Genomic DNA, 23,546 nt, shown 5'->3' on the forward strand with positions numbered 1-23,546 from the left:
GGAGAAGAAGGGACTCGCACTTCCAGGGAACAAACAGCCTGCGTAAACATGTCTCTGACGGCTCCACCGAGAGAAGCCCAGATGCCCGCCTCCGTGATGGGTCGCCTCCCCACACGGCAGCATCGGCCTGCAGTCAGCAGCAGTCACAGGCCCTGTTTTACTGTTCGCTGGTGGGCGCTGCCCGATGTTGTGGGGCTGCTGGCCCTGAAGGAAATGTGTTTGTTTGTGTAGTACTGCCAGACTTCCTACACTCCTAGGGACATGATTCTCCCTCCCCTCTCTCCTAGCCACCCCCCACTGCATACGGCACCCTGCCCACAGCTCACCAGCCAGTCTAACAGGCACTAATGTGTCTCATAAAAACATGCGGTGTCCTTCTAGCCCAAAGAAAATCATACACACACTTTGGAAAGACTTCTACCATCAGCAGTACCATCGATTTTTCTGAGGACATATAACTAGGCACCTGCTTTCAAAGGCCTGTCCTGTGACCGAGGCCTGGCTAAGCAGACATGCCGTCCTGAAATACAGCCCAGCATGATGGAAAGAGAGGAAGCTGAGGTCAGGGGTCACAGCTCCACACTCCCAGCTGAGTGATCAAGATGAAGTCACTCGTTTTCTCCTTCCCTGTCACCCAAAGGTTGGAAATCCAAGTTCAGGGATTCATGGAGGTAACTCTGCCTTCTGCTCTCACGTACAGGATAACACAGGTGTGGTGGCCAAGGCTGATTTCCACCCCCAGCTCTGCCACTTCGAGGCTGGGTACCTGTGCACGATTAGTTTTTCCTCCCCAGATCACAAGGAAGCATTCACAAGAACAGTCTCTGAAGCCACACAACCAGGGTTTGAGGCCCCAGATCTATCACTGCTTAGCCGTATGGCCCTGGGCAAGCATTTCATTTCTTTGCCTCAGTGTTCCCATCTATCAAATGTATATAATACCACTAAGTTAATGAGACTGTTGCAAGGATTAAGAGAGTTACTAAATGTGCTGGTCACGGGGACATGCCCAATAAACACTATCTGTTGTTTCCTTACTATAAATGGGGGCGGGGTGGGAGGAGTAATAAAAATGTTACTCTTCTTTTTCCACAGTCAGGACCAAATGAGAGAGGATCATTGAGGAATTCTGCATACATGGGTATTGACTATTTTAAAAGCTGTTCGTCAGATTAGTAATAAAAATAACAGTGAAGTTTCCCACTGAGCGATCAGAGCCTAGTGGCCACAGACCCAGGGTCTGAGAAAGATGCCTGTCCTTCTCCTCATCACCGTGACACTGGGTGCAGACAACTCCCTTCCCCTACGACTCGGCATCCTCAGGTGTGAATAGGGGAAATAATACACCTACCTCTGAAGACTGTCATGAATATCGTAGTTCATGTACAAATAGCACCTGGCACAGCAGCGGGCACCCTGGGCCATTACTGTCCTTACTACATGCTAGGTCCTGTCCCCAGAGCTAGGGATATAGCACGGGACAAAACAGATGAAGCACCACCAAGTCACACTCGAGTAAAGGAGAGAGAGGGCACCTGCAAATCTGTAAACCGACACCTAAGTGCTACGAAGAAAATGAAGCAAGACCAGCAGAGAATGAGGAGCCTTACTATGAGGACAGTAAGGGCTCCCTGATAACTGCCTAGCCCTCTGGCTCCAGTGCCATCTGCTCCCCTTCAATCAGAGTAACACTGACGAACATTTGCAGAGCTCTTTCCACGTGCCGGGCTCTGAGGGGACGCATGCTTTGTGCACTCACTGAGTCAACTTCTGCATCGTTCCTGTGACATTACTGATCTTATTACCTGGTTTCTGAAGACTAGAAAAACGGAGGCTTAGACAGATTGAGTAACCTGCCCAAGGCCACGCAGGTTCCTGGAAGACCTGGGATCTGAGCCCAGTGCAGCCTCACTCGTGAATCTCAGGCCTCCCTGCTGGTGCTAGACAAACCTAAGCCACTATTTCTTAGCAGCTGCAGTGACTCGGACGCTCCTTCACCGAGACCTGCTTAGACAGAGTTCACTGCTACTCCTCCAGCTCCCCGGCGAGCCTAAACACAGTGGGGAGAAAGGAGGTGGGGGTCCCTAGGGGTCGGCCGTGGGACGGTGATGACCTCGGGCAGCCAACCGGGTCCTGTGAGCAGGTGCAGCACACACAGGGTGGACGACAGGGGGGCAGGGGAGAAGGAACCTGTCCTTTCAGGCGCAGTTCTGCATAGGTGTTGATGGCGCTTTCTGCTCAGCGCATGCTCCGCTGATTCCTGACTGCACTTTCTTATGTGTTTCAAACAGAACATCTGTGCAGGGAGGGAGCTCCCATTCTACACACTTGGGGTCTGAATAGTAGAAGGCGCTTCTAAAGACCCACAGGCTGGGTGAGGAGAAAGGGGGCATCCTATAACCGCACGGAGGCTCGCCAGGCCTGGAAGGGGAGACAAACAATGGACTGGACATCCACCAGCCAAATAAAGGAATGAGCAACCCTGGAGAGCAGCAGTGAGAGCAGGCAGTGGCCACGAAAGGGGCCAGAGAAGCAGCTGCAGTTGCTCAAGTGCAGCTGATGGCTGCTCCCACCCAAGTGAAGTCATTCAGGCAGTCTCTTCTGATTTTTTTTTCCTTTCACCATCACTAAAGATCTGTATGTGTGAGAGCTGTGTGAGAAAAGGGTATTATCAGTATGTCCAAGGATATGCACATGAGACACACTCTCCCTGGTTTAAGATCCACAGAGTGATACAGCACCTAGAGAGAGGGGCCGCAGAGCAAGGAGGAGGGAAGAGGGTTCTGGTTAGCAGCCCAGAAAGCAAGGCCATAGTGTGGCAAGAACAGGGGCGTGGAAACAGACAGACTCGATGTGAGCCATGACCCCCCTGCTTACTAATCTGTGACCCTGAGCAAATTACGTAACTTTCTGATCCCCAGTTTCCTCATCTGTGTTATACCCGTCTCAAGATGGTGTTTCTCTGTACGCACAGAAACAATGAGATCACCATGAAAAGATGTACGGAAGGTTCTGTTGAGCCAAAAATAAATAAATAAATAAACAAGCTGTGGCACTGCAGATGGCAGAAACTTAATCCCACTTCTGTAAACTGAATATGTGTGTGTGTGTGCACCTTTTACAATCTGGTAGGATATTTATTAAACTTACCAACAAGTTACTTCAGGGAAGAATCCTTGAGGAGCAATAAAGAAACTTTTTACTTTTCTGTAGGAAATCGTTACATTAATGTGTACTCTTTTTATAATTAAAGAGATGAAAGTCATATATCTAATAAAAGTCTAGTACTCAGAACATATAAAGATCTCCTACACCTCAACATAAAAGTACAAACAACACAATTTAAATGAGCACAGGACCTGAACAGACATTCTTCTAAAGATGCACAAATGGCAAACAAGCACACACAAAAAACTCAACATCACTAACATCAGGGAAATGCAAGTCAAAACTGCAACGAGACATCACTTCCTACCCACTTAGATGGTAATAATGACAAAACGACAACAACAACAAGTCCTGGCAAGGAGATGGAGCAATTAGAGTCCTTCAGTATTACTGGGGAGAATATGAAATGTGCAGTCCCTGTGGAAAAGTTTGGCAGATCTTAAAAAAGTTCAACAGTTATCACAGGACTTTAGCAATTCTACTCATATGTTTATACCCAAGAGAACTAAAAGCATGCTCATAGCAGCATTATTTATAATAGCCAAAAAGTGGAAACAACTCAAATATTCATCGGCCTGTGAATGGAAAAATAACACGTGGCATATCCACTCGGTGGAATAGTATTTGGCAAGAAAAAAGAATGAAGTCCTGATCCATGCTACAACATGGATGAACCTTGAAAATATCATGCAAGTGAAAAAAGCTCGTCACAAGAGACCACATACTCTGTGAATGCATTCCTATGAGACGTTCAGAATAGGGAAATCTATAGAGACAGACTAGCAGTTGCCTAGAGCGACCCTTACGAGGGTGACCTGGGGTGAAGTAGGGAGTGATTGCTAGTGGGCTCAGGGCATCTTTGTGAGGTGATGAAAATGTCCTAAAATCAATGTAGTGAAGCTTGAGTAACTCTGACTACACTAAAAATCTTTGTAGTATCCACTCTACGTGGGTGAATTAGACTTCAGTAAAGCTGTTAAAAATGCTGCATGACTCCCTGGCTCTCGTCACTGAACAGTACTCGTCTCCCCGGTGGAAAGCTCAGTGGCAGACAGCATGCCTCAGTCTCCTCAGCTGGGGGACGGCAGTACTGCCCCCCCATAACAGTTAATAGTCACCACGCACAAGAGGTCATGGGAACACTCAACAGCAGTTAACTTGATAACGACGATTTTAAAAATTTACATTTATTTCTCACTGAGTGGATTTCTTTCCTTTCTTCACTGGTGTCAGACCTGCATCATGAGATAAAGACTCTCCTTGTCACTCCTGCTCCTTCTTCCCTTTATCCTTCACAAGAGTTTCTCCCAATACCCCTCCAGAAAAGTAAATTTTTCTACTACCCCATTTTACAGATGACGAAACTGAGACTCAACGAGTTGAAATAACTAGCCTACAGTCACCTAACTCATTTTACTGATTCTCTTCTTCAAGTTGTTCTGACCTTGGTTCTTCCAGGTATCAATTCCACTCTCCCTGATGTACAGCAATTACCCCTATTTATTAACTCAGCCTGGGGACCCTGCCTCCCTGCCTTATGACCTTGCTCTCCCTAGAAAAACTTGGGAATCATCCATGAGAGACTGTACATCAGCATAAGCTGCAAAAAAAAAAAAACAAAAAACTTCAGAAAGAAAATCCAGGCTAGGAGAACCACAACCCAGGGTTTTTAACTGTTACCTGGTGAAACTGCCTGGTCCAGTCACAAGGAGAATTCTCCTCCATGCTGTCACCTTGGAATAAAGTCTGAGGGAGGAGCCTGGCCTAGGCATAAGGTCTATCATTGCTGTCAAGGGCAGAAGGAAAGGTAGGAGCCAACTGTGAGGACCTGGGGAGCAGTTCAGTGGGCAGGGGCTGTCAAGAACAGTCAAAGCCCCTTGGCCTTTCTAGAAACACTAAGCGAGTCTCATACCACAGGCAGGACTAGTCATAGGATTTTCTTCTTTTGGATATACCTTCCAGGAGGTCTTGTTCGCCATAATTCATATTCAAAGAACAAACCAAGTGCTCATTAACAATCAAACTACAGTGTTCCTGAGCAACTTAAATTCCAAGATAATTACAACATAATGACTCAACTCCTCCCACCCCTAAAAATGGAGGAAAAGACAGGAAAAAAACCCCAAAACAACATGGGGTTGGGGGAGGGGTTAGTGAGGAAGAGAGGGAAAGAAACTGTTAAGGACTAAAAGAGCCATCAGCAAACAGGAAGAAAATATCATTGGTTTTACTACCAAATAATCAGAAAAGAATGTTTTCAATAACTCCTTAACCAGGAGAATTAGATAATAACAAATAGTATAAGAAAAGAGAATTAAAGTTTATGACACATAATATTCCATATAATATCCCATTACTCTTCAAAAAACATCATAGAAGTTATGCCCGTTTTACAGATAAGGAGGCTGAAGCTTCCAACAATGAAATGATTTGCCCAAGATCTCTACAGTGGGCATGTTTCAGGGGCACTGTCAGCCAGTGGTAGAGAGTCTCCTTTAACGGGCCATTGTCCCTCAGGAGCAGCCCGTCAGTCCGGCAGAATCCTCAGAAATGCACTGCAGTGCGTCATCGTCTGCGCAAACCTCTCTTTTCCATTCTTTACCAGTGGCAGACCTGTAGCCTCTCTTTCACAGGATCCTGCCCATAAATTTCTCACACATATAATTCTGTCCTGGGGTCTGCTTTCAGAAGACCCAAGTAGATAAACCCAGACAATGACAGAACAGGAACTCACACCTAGGTCTGTCTAAGCCCAAACCCCTTGTGTTTTCTTTCCTTTATACCAGAGACTAACTGATAAATAAACCACGTTGCGAAATCCGATGATTGATTCTCAGGCTTTCTCTTCCATGGTCCATCAGCAACGTCCAGTGCCACTGATGGGCACTTCCTCTAAGACACTTCCGTCGGTTCCCAGGATCCCACACTTTCCAGAGTTCTCTGGCCGCTTATTCTGTCTCTCTGGCTGGTTCCTCCTCACCATCTTGACCCACAAACCTTGATGTGGACTGTCCAGGGCTGTTTCCAAACCCTTTTCTTCACCATCTACATTTATTCTCTAAAGTAATCTCATTTAATCTCATGGCTTCTTCTACATGTTCATGCCTCCCAGATTTCTCTCTCGAGCCCACAGCCTTGTCTGAACTCTAAACTTACATACCTAACAGCCTACTTGACCTCTCCACATGGATGTCTATTAGCATCTCAAATTAAACACAGGATAAAACCTGGTCTTCTCTCACACCCAGTCTGTCCTCCCACATCTGCCCTGTCTCAGTAAACGGCAACTCTATCCTTCCCAGTTACTCAGGTCAAAAACTTTGAAGTCATCTTTGAGATCTTTCTTCCTAAATTTACAACCAATCTGTCAGCAAATCCTGGTAGCTTTTCCTTAAAATGTGCCCAGAATCTGATCACTTCTAACCAATCCCATTGCCATACTAGTCCAGGCCCCATACCTGGATTACTACAATAGCTCCCAATGGTCCCTGCCTTCACCCTCACCTTCAGACAGTGTGATTCTCAAAACGGCAGCCAGAATGATCCTTTCAAAACCTAAGTCAGATCATGTCCCTCCCTAGCTCAAAACCCTCCAATGACTTCCCATTTTACTCCAAACAGAAACCAAAATCTTTATAAGGGTCTATAAGAACTATGATGGCTAATTTTATTTATTTTAATTTTTATTAGGGTATAGTTATTTACAATGCTGTATTAGTTTCAGGTATACAGCAGATGGTTAATTTTTTGTGTCATAGCAGTCCCAGATATTTGGTCAAACATTATGCTGAGTGTTTCTCTGAGGATGTCCTGGACGAGTGGAACATTCAAATCTTTAGACCGAGTAAAGCAGACTGCCCTCCCTAATGTGGGTGGGCCTCACTCAATCACTTGAAGGCCTGCAAAAAACAAAAATAATACAGAATTCCCCTGAATAAGAAGGAATTCCTTCTGCCCAACTGCCTTCAAACTGCAACAATGTTTTTTTTTTTCCCCTGCCTTTGACTCAAACTGAAACATCAGCACTTCCTGGGTCTCCAGCCCCCTGGCCTTTAGACTGGGAACCACACTATCAGCTCTCCTGAGCCTCTGTCTCCCAAGACTGCAGATCTTGGGACTTGTCGGCATCCATAATCGCATGAGTTAATTCTTTACAATAAATCTTTTTACATATATGCCCTATTGGTTCTGTTTCTTTGGAGAACACTGACTAATAAAGACTTTACATGATACTGGCCTCCCCATTTCACTCTGATCTCAGCTCCTACTTCTCTCCCCTCCCGTGTTCTGCTACAGCCACTGAGCACTCTTACTATCTTACTACTCCCTGAACACCCACCTCAGGGTCTTTGCACTTGCTGCTTCCTCTGCCTTAGTGATGAATATAAGCATAGTCTGCTCTCTCATGTCCTCAGTTCTATGCTAAATTATCACCTTTCCCCTGAAGCCTTCAGTGAATACACCACTTAAAACTGCACCAGCCCACGACCACCCCTATAATGTCCTTTATTGCTTTTTCTCCACAGAGAGAAAAATGTGGCCGCTGACACACACACACTATGTGTGTGTGTGTTACTGTCCATTTTCCCAGTGAAAAGTGAAAGTCACTCAATAGTGTCCGACTCTTTGCAACCCCATGGACTATACATTCCATGGAATTCTCCAGGCCAGAATACTGGGGTGGGTAGCCTTTCCCTTCTCCAGGGGATCTTCCCAGCCCTGGGACAGAACCCAGCAGAGGTTCCACAAAGGCAGAGGTTGTGTCTGGCTTGCTCACTGTTGTAATCCTCCATGTCAGAATTATGCCTGACACATAGTAGGTGCTCAATAAATATCTGTTGAATAAATTTATAAATATCTTAGAAGTTTCATATTTCAGCATAACAATTTTATATGATCATAAGAGCAGTTAAGAGGTCACCTGGTGCCAGAGGAGGATAGGGACTGACGTGCAAAGGGGCACAGGAACTTTCAGGATGACTGAGGTGATCTACAGGTTGACTAAGATAGTGGTTACAGGGACACATACATTTGTCAAAATTCACTATCATGTACACTTGAAATGGGTCCATTTTTTTTGTATGAAAGATATACCTCAATATAGTTGAATAAAAAAAAAAAAAAATACCCAAGTTGTTTATATTCCAGACTGCCTCCACGCCAAAAAGCGGTGTACAAATTCACTTTTAGATCATGCATCCTGGTCTGAGCTCTGGCAATTATGCTCCACATGGTGTGGGTTGGTATATAATTAAACTTTAAAATACTAATTGCTGCCCCTTATTACAAAAAGAAAAAGTGCTCTCGGAGGTCCACAGATGTTAAGAATAGACTTTGAAGTCAAGCAGACCCATATTTAAATCGTGCACAACTCTATCTTTATTAGCTAGATGAACTTGAACAAGTTATTCAACCTCTCTTGGGCTTACTTAGCTCATGTACCAAAAAAATAGGGAATGACAGAATGACCTAAATAATGTAGTATAAGGCCTACACTATAGTTTGCACTCAGTTAAGTAGTCACTTTGCTTAGTATTATTATCAACAAGCACTGAGCCATGAGAGCCACTGAAATATCAATGGGGTTTCCTAAGAGAGTGATGTCAAGTTTGAGTCTTCGGACCACTGGAGGGGTCACTCAGGTGTGTTGCAGATGTTCGCCTGGCCCTGAAGCGTCCATGTCTCCATGAAGCTCAGCAATATGCAGCACACTAGTGCAAATGAGCACTGTGACAATCAAGGAGCAAAGCTCACACCAAGGCGCCCCACATTCTGTGCACATCTCCCCCAGTTACAGTCCCCTATTTACCACTTCCTACCTCTAGCAGAAGAACAGGAAGATCCTTAGAAGACCATTACAACACTGTTAGCAAAAAAGAAAACAATTTAAACAACCAAGATATTCAACAAATGGCAACTCTTTAATGCTATAGGTAACAGGCAAACACTATGCAACCCTTAAAAAGAGTAAAGAAGAACTCTCACCAGAGCAATGATACATTAAGTTAAAAAAGGGAAGTGCAGAAGAGTGGGTATAATATAATCCCATGTCATCACAAGAAAAATGGAGACGGAGATTTAGACACGTGTCTGAAGCTGCATAGAAAAAATCTGGAACAAGGTGCTACTAGTTGAGCCCTATGCAGGGGAGTATGGGGGAGAATGGATACATGTATATGTATGGCTGAGTCCCCTTCACTGTTCACCTGAAACTATCACATTGGTTTTTTATTATTAATTAATTTATTTTTACTTGGAGGGTAACTGCCTTACAATATTGTGTTGGTTTCTGCCATACATCAAGATGAATTAGCCATAGATATACATATGTTCCCTCCCTCTTGAACCTCCTTCCCACCTCCCATCCCATCTCATCCCTCTAGGTCATCACAGCGCACTGGATTTGAGCTCCCTGCATCATACAGCAAATTCTCACTGGCTATCTATTTCTACGTGTGGTAATACACATGTTTCAATGCTACTCTCTCAAATCACCCCACCCTCTCCTTCCCCCACTGTGTCCACAAGGCTCTTCTCTATATCTGCATCTCCACTGCTGCCCTGCACACAGGTTCATCAGCACCATCTTTCTAGACTCCTATCACAACATTGTTCATTGGCTATACTGCAAAACAAAATTTAAAAATAAAAGTGATGCCCTATGGAGAATAGAATGGAAGTATTTTGATTTTCTATTTAATCCTACTTAAAGTAAAACCATGCAGACACTGACAAGAAATAATAAAAGAGGAGGACAATCCAGGAAGGAGGCAGCTTCCCCGGGGAATGAGTCGACCCCAGGTACTTTAATCTCTTCGGTGAATCCATGATTCCTAACAGTTTTATTTAAAATCAAAGATGAACTCAGTGCTCTCAAAACAAAACAGCGTCATTCTACTTTGTGTGGTTTTCTAATCAATATTTGGTAAAACAACTAGTAAGAGAGTGTTTGTTTGTTTGTTTGGGGGCATAAAGAAGATGTGAATGGGCTGGGGGCCCGACCAAAACAAACTCCTGCTCAAAACTTTTCAGGGTCTCTGATTAAGAAATGAAGAACTGACATACCAAAACAAGCTGCTACCAGGAGGCAAGAACAGGGGAAAAGGCAGTATGTCAGTCTTGCGTTCCATCCTGCTTCTGCCCCTAGGCAGCCCTATGACAGTGGACACTGATTCCTGGGAGTTTCAGGTCTCCTATCAGGCAAGTGGGCATAAGAACCATCTCCTGACCTCAGAGTGGTATTATGAGAATGCAGGGAGAAACCCTCAGGCATTCAGCACAGTATCTCCAGGCATTAAACCTGTAGTGCAGGTGGTTAATAAATAGGACCCAGAACCTGATGACATAAATAACAAAAAGAGAAGAAACTATTTCAACGAATCTTGATTAACAGGAATGTTCAAAGAATCCATCCAGTTGATTGACTTCTCTAAATGGGAGAAGACCAGCCAGAGAAGAAAACAAAACCCATATACATTGTCAGTGGGGGCGGATGTAACCCAGAGCTGGGAATGCCCAAGGTCATCTTACTGAAGACAGCCAGGAGAACTTGCTCACAGTCATGCAGCTGGATTTGCAGAGGCTATGAAAAGAAAGCCTGGTGATAGGAACCACCCAGGCTCCAAGTCTGACCTGTTATTGCTTTAGGGTTTATATTCTGCCTTCTTTCCAAAAGGATCAGAGGCAGATTGTAGGAAGAGTCATGTACTCAGAAGACTCATTTAAATAAGAATATAAGAATCAGAGGAGTGTATAGAGGGTGAGGTACCAGCTGAGATCTGTTGCAACTGAAAATAAAACTTAGCTCTGGGCATCCAGACTGAAGGCAGGAAAGCAAACCGGTAGACTGTCATTAGGGGAAGAATCATAATCAACTGGGAAGGTACATTTTTAAAGACTTAAACTTGAAATGTTATCATCAGAAACCAATCCTGGGAATTTATGCATTTGATTACCTCTCACCTCCTAGACTCCTAAAATAAGCTTTAGTGTGCTATTTTCCTCCTCACAGGTTTGCTGTGTGACCTGGAGCCAATGCCTCACCTCTGGGTATCTCAGGTTCCCCATCCTTTAAAGGGAGGGATGCACCTGCCTATTTATGAAAAGGAATGAAGGAACCTTTGTCAGCATTAACTTAGTGCTTAATAAACTTCAAAAGCCTTGCGTACATTATCTCACTGAAATCTCCCAATAACTATAAAAGGCAAGCCCTATAAATACATTACAGACGAGCTCTCTGAGATTCAGAGAGGTAGAGACAGCTGATACTGTCACAAAGCTAAAAAGTAGAAGAATCAGAACTCCATTCCAGGCTTTCGTGTTACCAAGGTGCAAATTTAATTATTAGACTTCTGCACTTCTTTTGTGTATCTCAAGCACCCAACAGTTCCTGGCAGATAGTAGGTACTCAGCATACTTGTTCCCTTCCTCACTCCTTCCTTTTCTCCTGAAGTAAAATTATGTATGTAAGGAAAATTGTATGTCTGTTGAAATATTATTAGTATCTTATATTTATATAGCTTCTTTTCCTCTAAGGAGATCACACTACTTAATTTATTTTCTCTACTAATTTCACCAAAGATCTAGCTATCATTGTGTATTATATCATTTATTTTACAAATGAGGAACTAGAAGGCTACAATCTGCTAGGGTGACATGCCCAGAGTCATATGGAAGTCACTGCCAAAACCAAACAAAAACCTTGGTCCTCTTTACATCTAAATCAGCCTTTATCCTCTCACATGACACAACCTCCATAATAAAGAACAGATCATTCATTTTTTATCTGGAAAACTACCAAACGTATAATGCAGTAAGGGGCCCCATGACCTTACCACCTTGTCAAAGGGAAGAAAGTATATAAAAAATGAGGTTTGCAGGAGCAGACGGATTTGGTCCGTCAACTTTCTCTTGGATTACACCCATTAACCAACATAAAATAATGCAAAATATAATGTAACAGATCCCCATGTCTTTGGAAATTCAAGTTAAACTCACTGATCTTTCAAAACTTGCAGCCATTAACTCGAGTGGGGCTGCAGAGGAGCACATGATGTCAGCGAGTTCTTTGAAAGAAACACATGATCCACAATTGGGCCACTCTATAAGAATCCAAGTCAGCAAAGAGCATTTAGGGGCATCAATTCACAGCATCACAGCATTCTGGAGCTCCAAAAGGGACCTGGCAGACCACTGAGAACAATGCCTTCATCTTGTGCATGAAGAACCTGAGGCTCGGGGCGGGGGTGGGGAGGGCGGGTAAGAGGCTTTGCCAAGATTTCACAGACATAGCAGCAAGAACAAAAAAATTAAGCTGCTGACTATATCCATCCCACTTGCGAGTCATGCTTCTGATGGACGTGAGTACACCTAGCACTTTCCAGAATTACCCACCTATACATTGAGCGCAGAAGAAAGAGCCTGAAATATGGTAACAGAAAAACTCAGAATTCAAATTCTGGCCATGTGATATTGAGCAAGTCCCTTAATTTCTGTGAATTTTAATTTTTTTCATCTATAAACTGTAGGTAATAGTAAACTCCACAAGTAATCTGCCAGTAATATAAACAAGGGGCCCGCACAGCCCTGAGTTACACAAAGGCCAACATTAGATCCACATGCAACCAGAACACCCAGCACAGAGGCTGGCACGTAACACATTCGTAGAAAATTTGCTAAGCGAATCAACGAACTAACCAAGAAAACAAGTACTGGGCTTGAACTCAGGTCTATTTGCTTCTTATATAGCTCCCAATTCATATGATTTCAAAGCAGAGTGTTATTTCTGACTTACAGAGGCCATTTTCTGGCCAAAAAGCAGAAGAAAAAGGTCTGCAGGGAAGTTCTTGGACTCTTCGGTGTTGGTATTAATTCTTGTTGCTAGCATGGGTACATCCTGAGGCTCCAGAATCAACTAAACCTGAGCTTCAGCATAAGCTGTGTGACCTCAAAGACACACACATTCTCTGAGCCTGAATTTCCACACCTGGGGAAAAAAATCTATTTTACAGAAGTTGTGTGACAAATGCAGTGATCTATGTAAAGGAATACAGAATGATGTGTGGCACATGATGACAAGTTCACATTCCACTTCCCTTCTAGTTATTGGGAGGCTTCATTCATTCCTTTCACTTAGGTCCCTGCTCTGATGTCACTTCCTTTTTGAACCTTCCTACCTACAAATAAAACCCCTAACACTCACTGCCCCTTCAGTCCAGTTCAGATCAGTCGCTCAGTTGTGTCCGACTCTTTGCGACCCCATGAATCGCAGCACGCCAGGCCTCCCTGTCCAATACCAACTCCTGGAGTTCACTCAGACTCACGTCTATCGAGTCAGTGATGCCATCCAGCCATCTCATCCTCTGTCATCCCCTTCTCCTCTTGCCCCTAATCCCTCCCAGCATCAGAGTCTTTTCCAATGAGTCAACTCTTCGCATGAGGTGGCTAAAGTACTGGAGTTTCAGCTTTAGCATCATTCCTTCCAAAGAACACCCAAGGCTGATCTCCTTCAGAATGGACTGGTTGGATCTCTTTGCAGTCCAAGGGACTCTCAAGAGTCTTCTCCAACACCACAGTTCAAAAGCATCAATTCTTCGGCGCTCAGCTTTCTTCACAGTCCAACTCTCACATCCATACATGACCACAGGAAAAACCATAGCCTTGACTAGACGAACCTTTGTTGGCAGAGTAATGTCTCTGCTTTTCAATATGCTATCTAGGTTGGTCATAACTCTTCTTCCGAGGAGTAAGCGTCTTTTAATTTCATGGCTGCAGTCACCATCTGCAGTGATTTTGGAGCCCCAAAAAATAAAGTCTGACACTGTTTCAACTGTTTCCCCATCTGTTTCCCTTGAAGTGGTGCCTGCTTACTTTCCTTCATAGTCCTTACCATCCCCTGACATCATGTATTTGTTTGTTTACTGTGCCTGTTGTTGTTCAGACATCAAGTTGTGTCAGACTTTGTGACCCCATAGACTGCAACGCACTAGGCTTCCCTGTCCTTCACCATCTCCTGGAGTTTGTTCAAACTCATCTCCACTGAATCAGTGATGCTATCCAACCATCTCATCCTCTGATGCCCCTTGCTCCTCCTGCCCTCAGTCTTTCCCAGCATCAGGAAATCTTTTCCATTGAGTTCGCTCTTCCCATTGGGGGGCCAAAGTATTGGAGCTTCAGCTTCAGCATCAATCCTTCCAATGAATAGTCAGGGTTGATTTTCTTTAGGATTGACTGGATGGATTTCCTTGCAGTCCAATGGACTCCCAAGAGTCTTCTCCAGCACCACAATTCAAAAGCATCCATTCTATGACGCTCAGCCATCTTTATGGTCCAATTCTCATATCCGTAGAGGACTACTGGAAAAACTATAGTTTTGACTATACAGGTCTTTGTTGGCAAAGTGATGTCTCTGCTTTTTAATACACTGTTCAGGTTTGCCATAGCTTTCCTTCCAAGGAGCATGTGTCTTTTAAAATCATGACTTCAGTAACCATCCACAGTGATTCTGGAGCCCAAGAAAATAAAATCTGTCACTGGTCAAACCCAGGTCTCCTGCATTGTAGGCAGATTCTTTACCATCTGAGCTATGGGTTTCTTTACTGTGCCTACTTGACTATAAAATAAGCCCCAGGAGGATGGGGACTTTTTCTTGTTGGTGCTATTTACTGTTCTATCTCAACAAACAGGAAAGGGCCTGGCAGGTAGTTAGGGCTTAATAAAAATATTTGTTGAGTGACTGAATGAATTCAACACTTACTTGGGGCTTGCTGGGCTTCCAAGTAGTGCTAGTGGTAAACAACCCACCTGCCAAAGCAGAGATGTAAGAGAAGTGGGTTCAATCCCTGTGTGAGGAAGATCCCCTGGAGGAGGGCATGGCAACCCACTCCAGTATTCTTGTCTCAAGAATCCCATGGACAGAGGAGCCTGGTGGGCTACAGTCCATAGGGTCGCAGAGTCGGACACGACTGAAGCGACTTAGCACACACCAAGTCCTGGAATTAGACTACTGCAGTGGCCTCCCAACGATGCTCTCCGGGTCCACTCTGTCCCCCTACATTTCATCTGTTAACCAGCAGCCAGAGAGCTCCTAAAAAGTCAACCTCAGATCACGCCTCTGCTGAAGGGCCTCCAGTGGCTTCCCACTACAGTGACAGCACAGCCCACACTACTCACCAGGGCCTGTAATGCCGAGAGCATGGGCCTCTCACCGATCCAACCCCACACCACCACTGAGACACAATGGCTTTCTCTTCATCAAATATGCCAAGGTCTTATTATTTCTTTTCTTTCTTAATTTAAAAATAAACACACACTTTATGCCTTTGAAACTCTTAAGTTCTATATATTTACGTAATTAACAATATTCTGTTCTTTCTTATACCTAAAATTCTTCAACAAGTGAGGACTAATGGGAAAATGACTCTTCCAGAAATTTGTGTTAGAGATTACAAGTGTTGAGGTCTTTTCAGATTCAGGGCCTTTGGGCTGTCTGTTCCCTCTGCCTGGAAAGCTCTTCCCCTAGGCTGCCTTGTCCTCATCATTCAACTGTCGGCAGAAACGTGACCTCCTTGTGAAGCTGTCCCTGCCACCATCACTCTCAGCAAGTCACCCTCTATTGGAACACACTGTCCTTTCTTTTCTCACAGCATTTCATTATCTGGAATGACTTTATTTATGAGTCTTATCTTCCCAATAGGACTATAAAATACATGAGGACAAGAACTTTGTCAGTTTTACTGCTGCATCTGAATCAATAAACTGGATCTCAAAAGCTGCTGGAGCCGGCCAGGATGAGAGACACAGGTAAAGTACACCATCAGACTGACAGTATCATGGAGTGTTGGTTTCCTTCCAAAGATAGCTGCCCCATTACATCAAAATATGTGAGTGTCAGCCAGACTTACTTGGGAATGGGTACCCGAATTAGCGTCCCCTCCACTTCTGGGTTCAGATTCATTCCACTTTCTCTTATAGCCTTGATAGCTGCAGCTGTACACTGAAAACCAGATCAAAAGGTAAACAGAATTAGTAAATAATTATTACCAGATGCAAGCCCTCTGTCGATAACTGGCAACCCATCTTGGCAGAACATGGAAACATTTAGTTCTGTTACCAGTAAGATCAGGAAGTTACATTGGTGTAGAGTGCTTTGATCAAGCTGAATAGCAAACTATGTCCACTCCTGGTACCAGTGTATTGCGGGAGGGAAAAAAAGCATAGAGGAAAAAATAAAAAGAAAACAGCTCTGCTTCTTTGAAAAGATTTCAATGGTTTGAGGCAACGCAGATCAAAACCACAATAAATCCTCAAGGGAGGGGGGCTGGTCTGTGCAAAGATTGGTGTAAAGACAGCTGAAAGATTTTATACATTAAAAATTCCAGTTGACATTTTACACTCAAAATATACCAGTGCCGAGTGGAATGAGTAAATAAATTTAACTCACTCACATCTATGCTCACACCAACCTCACTTGTGTTTTGGCATGAGCGATGAATCTCTGCTGGTGTGTGTGCCAAGAAAGGAAGCATGGAAGATCTCAGTTCAAATCCCCACTCTGCTAACCATGTGACCCTGGGCAATAAGCTTGACCTCTCTGAGGCTCCATGTAGTAATCTGAGACCCTGCAGTACTGTACCTCAGAGAGGATTAAATGAGGTAACATGAGCCATGCATCTTCCTCTGTGTCTGGGTGCCTGTAACACCCAGGCAAGGGGTGCTATTATATAAACACATTCAATAAAGGTAAGAATGCACAAACCCCCGGAGAATGATAAGCTGATGTAATCACCTAGCTGATGCACTGCTGTCTTTATTTTTTTCTCTTTTTTGTGGCTGTACCATGAGGCATGCGATGTCAGATCTTAGTTCTCCTGAACAGGGATCAAACCCATGGCCCCGGCAGCGGAAGTGCAAAGTCTTAACCACGGGACTGTCATCAAAGTCCCTCTTTGTTTAAAAAAAATTTATTTCATCAAACTATAGCTCTTTTACAATGTTAATTTCTGCTGTACAGCAACACGATTACGTTATACATATTCTTTCTCACATTTTTTTCCATTATGGTTTCTTACAGATCTCAGAGTATCGTTCTCTGATGCACCGCTGTCCTAAGGTCCATCTGGGTCTCTTCTGACACAGCCTTGCTCTCTCCCAAACTGCCTTATCTCAACTTCAAGCAACATTATAACCACACCCGGTTTGCAATCCTACCGCATAAGAGGAGGGAGTGTGGAAGAGAGAATTTCATTGGTGTGACAATGTGCCATTCATGAAAACAAGGCCCCTGATTTTCAAAAGAATTTTAGGTTTGACCAGAGCCAATCCACGTCGCTTGGATTCAACGGAGCCAACTCCCAGCCTTGAGTTCCTCCCTAGACTTTCCGGTTTAAATAAATGGGGTTTGTTGCACACCTATTTTATTTTTCCAGGTTGGGTTTTGTTTCAAGGGCATGCCTAAAAAGCTCATCCATTTCATGGTAAAATGACCTAAATTCTACAGGGACATAAGATGTTATCGTTAGGTCAAAAAGACAAACCAGCATTCCACAAGAAGACAAATCATGCCCTTGGGCTACAGAATTTAACTGTGCAGCCACTGCTTAAAATGATAAATTCTCAAAATGTACCTCTGACCACAGACTATGGAGCTGGAAGGGATCTCAGACATCCAGTCCCTTCCTTATGTGTGCAGGGACCTGCTGGTAAAGGTCACACCCCTACACAGAGACACAGTCCCTGAAAGCCAAGAGCAACGGAGTGAAGACCTCGCCCATCACGCTTCTGGTTACTGGCAGTGTTAAGAGGAGGCTCAGCTCCTCAACTCTCCATCCAGTGACGTTACTTAGTCTCTATGACCTCCCAGATCCACTAGCTCAATGTGTTCAGTAACTGTGGCACAGGGAATTTGATTCTTTTTTTTTAATAGCCAAAAAGAATTTGGAACTAGGTCTGGTGTATAAAGCGTATGGCCAAGGTAAATAAAAGAGCTGGATAAAGAAATGAAACTTTCCTCTACAAGAGAACTACCAACTTCTTTAATAAAATGAAACACAGATTTCTAAAGTTAAACATAAAGGGAGGGGCTTCCCTGGCAGTCCAGAAGTTAGGACCCTGCGCTTCCAATGCAGGAGGCGCAGGTTCTATCCCTGGTCGGGGGAACTAAGATCCCACATGCCTCTCAGTGTGGCCAAAATATAAATAAATAGACTATTAAAAAAAATTTTTTTTTAAAAAGGGAGAATCACCACTTTGAAGAACTGACCTGATTTCAAGTCTAATATTTTTTTGAAGATTTTCATTGAAGGAAAGACTGGTAAGTTGGCTGGACCAGCCCACCACCACCACCTCCACTTTCCCTTCACAGTTTGGCCCAAGTGTTGTCACACAGCCTTCCTAGGCAAGCATGGGAGCACCCACCGCTGCTTCCAAGCTGGGCAGGAGATACAGCTCAATATTTACACCTTCCCTGTCCAAGGTTCAGTGCCAAGGATGCAGTGAGTGCTCAGTAGAAGCTTGCTGAATAAGTAGATTAATATGTATATTAAAGCACTGGCTCAAACCTGTTAGAAAACCTCTTCATGTTTATACCCCTCCCAAAAGCCTTATTTTGTTATCATTTTATACCTGTTCTGTGTCCTTTCGCGTGCAGAAAAAATATGAACCAAGAGTGGTTTCATTTGCAAAAAAACCTACTGAAAGAGGTAGTTCTTCTGAAACACTTTAAACATGTACATTTTAGTTTGATACAGAATACAGAAACTCAGGGAATTATAGTCATTTTCCCAACATGACTTCTGACCTACTCATGGTTCCGACAAAAAGGCATGCATTTCTATCCCATTTCCATCTCTTAGCCTTTACCCCTCACTGAAGAGATGCCCGCCAGCGCCCCAGTGCAAACAGACGCCCTCCGATGGCAACAATGACCCACTGGTTGTGGCTGCTTGGCGTACTGTGTGGAGAAAGATCACAGATCCCATGTGGTGTTAGGCAGGACCGAGTGCTGTGATCAATTAGCAACGTCTGCTATCACTGCGTGCGTGCATGCTCGCTCAGTAGTGTTTGACTCTTTGGGACCCCAGAGATTATAGCCTGCCATGCTCCTCTGTCCATGGGATTTTTCAGGCAAGAATACTGGAGTGGGTTGCCTTTCCTCCTCCAGGGATTCTTAAACTAATAAATCCAATTCATTCACGTCTATACTCACATCTATGTGCGTGTGTATGCTACAGGACAAAAGACGATGAAATTTTTGTAGACAGGTGAACAAGTCCTTGACAATCTGGGTTCAAGTCAACAGCTGATTTGCAGAGACTCAACAAAAATACTTGTGGAATTAAGGAACAGATGGTGAAGGAAGCACAGGATTTAGAGTCAAACAGACAGACCTAAGCTCAAGTCCTGGCTCTACCGCCACAGCATGAATCTGTGGAAGAATTCTACTTTTCTGAGCCTCAGTTTCCTCCTCCAGAAAACGGACTTAAGTCTAACTTTAAAGAGTAGCTGTGCTGATCACATGAAACAGAACACGAGAAAGCAATGCCCAGCAGCCCTGTAGACACTCAACCCACCTTTCTTCCTTCCACAAGAGCAATAAAGGAGCCTGCAGAATTTTTTTTCTCATTTGCCTTGTTCAAATCATGCTGTGGTCTGTTTTTTTTTTTTCCAAACTCCCTTCTTTCCCATCATTAACTCTAGCTGCAGGCAAGTTTATGGAAGGTAGTAACTTGTGTGTATCATTTATCAAGCAGGACACATGCTAAACAAATGCAATGCAGTTTTCTGTCCTCAATGCATTTAAAAACATTATGCATGTAAATCTGCATCATGTCTCTATGGCATGACACAGAAATGCTCAGATTTGAAAAGAAAGCCAGCCGCTTGTGAAACAGAAAGGAAGTATATAAACACAGAGAGGATTAGCTCAGCATTTTGAAGCTATAAACCTGGGCACTCCGTGGACAGCTTCTAAACCAGAGGAAGGAAATGTTTAGTTAGAGCTATTTGTTTAATATATACACCAGATGAGATAAAGGAATTCAAAAGACAATGTAACTCACACTTCCTCACTCTGTCCTTGTAAGGAGCCTCTCTACTAAGGTTAACTGTAGATGTGTTGTGTTTTTTTTTTCAAAACTCACAGAATTTCAACTTGGAGAAATGGCAAAGATGCCTTGCTTGGAAAATGAAGACATATTCCCATTTCCTAAGAAAAAATTAAGCTGTTAGTACCTCCTCCTGCCTCCTAAGACGCTCTGGTGGCCAATCAGGTGCTTCTTCTGTGAATGCCTTTTGCTATTTAGTAACAGAAGTGGCTGGCTCTGAAAAGCAATCTGCCTGATGAGGTCTTCAAGCTGTGTAATTAGGAGGCTGTTCCCTAAATTGGCCCGCAGTGCCTGTGGGATCAGATGAACAAGGCAGAGAGGCCTCAGTGGTTCAGAGGGGCCAGAAGGGGAAAGAGCTAAGAGTTCCCTTTCTGTCCATTTCTCTGCTCCTCAGGAACACCACGAATGAGTGCCTCCCTTACATCAACCTAATGACAAGTATTCACCCACTTGAGGGAAATGTACTGGGTGCGTCCATGTGTCAGGCATGGTGTTTGGTGCTGGACAGAATGAGCAAGTTGGATACGATTCCTACATTCCAAGCTTATGATCTAGGGAAAGGGAGATAGAAAACTAAGATGTAGATAAGGGCATAACTGTTAATAAGTACAATGAAGAAAAAGAACTGTGCTGTATAAAAGTGGTTAATATAGAGGAATAATTGAGATTTTGCGTAGACTAGGAAAGACTTCCCTGAGAAAGCAATATGAAAGCTGTGGTCCAAAATACGGATAGTAATCGGCCAGACAAGGGTGATCCTAGCAAAGGAAACAGCATATGCAAAGGCCCTGAGGATATTAAGGGTTTGAGGAACTGAAAGGCTCGTGGGCAGAGCAGTGTGCAAGGGTGACAGCGCACAAGACCGGGGCGTCTGCAGGGACAGGCAGGGGCTGTTTCACACGAAGCCGTCTAGGCCACAGTCATCTTCTTAGAGATTACTTGAAGCCGCTGATGAACTCAATGCCCGGGAATGGCATAATCCAATAGATATTAATATCTTTACAAGTTCACTCTGGCTGAAGTATGGAGAACACAACAGGGGAGGAGAGAGTAATACCCCCCCAAATATGGGCACATTGGCTGCAAGAGCCCCCTGATTTGAAAGTTTGTTCGTAGCAAGGGCTTACTCTTATCTCTAACCCAGTTTTGTCAAATCCAGCAGGTTCAACTTTGGTCTCTGTCTTTGGGCTAGAATTACTGAAAGAGACCAGTGGAATAGAGACTTCAGATTCCTTCACCTCAGGTGAACAGATGAGGAAATGGAGACCCATAGAATGACGCAACCTACATAGCCAGCTGGTGAGAGGTGGGACCACATTCCAGGTCCTCAAGGAGTCCCAATCCAGGTCACTTCTTACTGGACCAGGAAGGAACAGCCTATTTATCTTCCTCAACCAGACTTAAAATCACAGCCTCCAGGTTGCAATGATCTAATGCAACCCACCTTCCAGCCCTGGAAGCACTGTGCTCTGGGCAATATTCTGCAATGGTCAGTCGAGTCCCAAAGGAATGTGAATTCCTGGAAGGTCTGCTCCAAAAAGGGCTACCCTGGTGGCTCAAACGGTAAAGAACCCACCTGGGTTGGGAAGATCCGCTGGAGGAGGGCATGGCAACCCACTCCAGTATTCTTGCCTGGAGAATCCCCGTGGACAGAGGAGCCTGGTGGGCTACTGTCCATGGGGTCACAAAGAGTCAGACACAACTGAGTGACTAAGCACAGCACAGCACAGCACTACTCCAAATAATGCAAAAGTCATAAACTGGTGGCCCATGGGTCAAACATGGCCCATCAATATATTTTGTCATAGACTTAAAACACACTGAAAAAGGGAATTAGTTAGCAACATTTAGCAAAGATAGAAACTGCAGCTATTGGCTTCTTCTGTAAATAAAAATCTTAGTATCTGGTAGTATCTGATTACCAGGTACACATTTCTGCCTGGGAAGGATCAGCAGCAACTGGGCAAAGGCTGCTCCCTTCAGACAGGGCGCACGCTCTACAGTTTACCCCTGCCTGCAATTACCCCACTGCCACTACTGTTTGTCTTAGATGGGACCTGTGTCAGTATCCAAATTACTCGCCTGGGCTCTATAGTGTTTGAGTAAAATAGAAAAGGAATTTAGAAACAGAAAGAGAGCTTTTCTTATCCTTAAATTCCCTTTGTTATGCCTTGTCTCTTGTTTCACCCCAAAGTGAAGGGAATACTTCCTCCTGACGTGCTGTAGTCTCCTGCATTACAAGGGAGACCATGGAGAGGGAGCCCTTGAGCAAGGCCACCTTACCTCTGGGAAGCTGGCCATATTCACCAGTATCAGCTGTGGCGACTTCATGGAGATCTGGCTGATCTGGTTGAGAGGAAGCTTCCCATCAGCAGTCACCACAGTGATATTGTCAAGGGCTCCTAAAAGGAAGTTTAAAGAAAGCGTTTTAGAATTCAGAAGGACTTTTAGTAACCTCACATCTAAGTCTCTATCAATTCAGATTCAACTAATGTTTAGAGAAATATCAATAACCTCAGATATGCAGATGACACCACCCTTATGGCAGAAAGTGAAGAGGAACTCAAAAGCCTCTTGATGAAGGTGAAAGTAGAGAGTGAAAAAGTTGGCTTAAAGCTCAACATTCAGAAAACGAAGATCATGGCATCTGGTCCCATCACTTCATGGGAAATAGATGGAGAAACAGTGGAAACAGTGTCAGACTTTATCTTTTTGGGCTCCAAAATCACTGCAGATGGTGACTGCAGCCATGAAATTAAAAGACGGTTACGCCGTGGAAGAAAAGTTATGACCAACCTAGATAGCATATTGAAAAGCAGAGACATTACTTTGCCAACAAAGGTCTGTCTAATCAAGGCTATGGTTTTTCCTGTGGTCATGTATGGATGTGAGAGTTGGACTGTGAAGAAGGCTGAGCACCGAAGAATTGATGCTTTTGAACTGTGGTGTTGGAGAAGACTCTTGAGAGTCCCTTGGACTGCAAGGAGATCCAACCAGTCCATTCTGAAGGAGATCAGCCCTGGGATTTCTTTGGAAGGAATGATGCTAAAGCTGAAACTCCAGTACTTTAGCCACCTCATGCGAAGAGTTGACTCGTTGGAAAAGACTCTGATGCTGGGAGGGATTGGGGGCAGGAGGAGAAGGGGACGACAGAGGAGGAGATGGCTGCATGGCATCACTGACTCAATGGACATGAGTCTGAGTGAACTCCGGGAGTTGGTGATGGACAGGGAGGCCTGGTGTGCTGCGATTCATGGGGTCGCAAAGAGTTGGACA

General features: G+C 44.1%; 1 protein-coding gene across 2 annotated transcripts in view; it reads right to left on the reverse strand.

The window, feature by feature from the left end:
* Positions 1–23,546, reverse strand: part of MRRF (mitochondrial ribosome recycling factor) — a 59,811-nt gene that overhangs the window by 20,361 nt on the left and 15,904 nt on the right. For both annotated transcript variants that reach the window (XM_005895075.2, XM_070379044.1), the window contains 2 exons: positions 22,554–22,672; positions 16,071–16,162 (listed from right to left, as the gene is read on the reverse strand). In XM_005895075.2, coding sequence (XP_005895137.1) covers positions 16,071–16,162; positions 22,554–22,672 — 211 coding nt within the window. The remainder of the gene's footprint in view (positions 1–16,070; positions 16,163–22,553; positions 22,673–23,546) is intronic.

Source organism: Bos mutus, chromosome 11 (assembly GCF_027580195.1).
Source record: "Bos mutus isolate GX-2022 chromosome 11, NWIPB_WYAK_1.1, whole genome shotgun sequence".
In the NCBI taxonomy this organism is placed as follows: Eukaryota; Metazoa; Chordata; class Mammalia; order Artiodactyla; family Bovidae; genus Bos; species Bos mutus.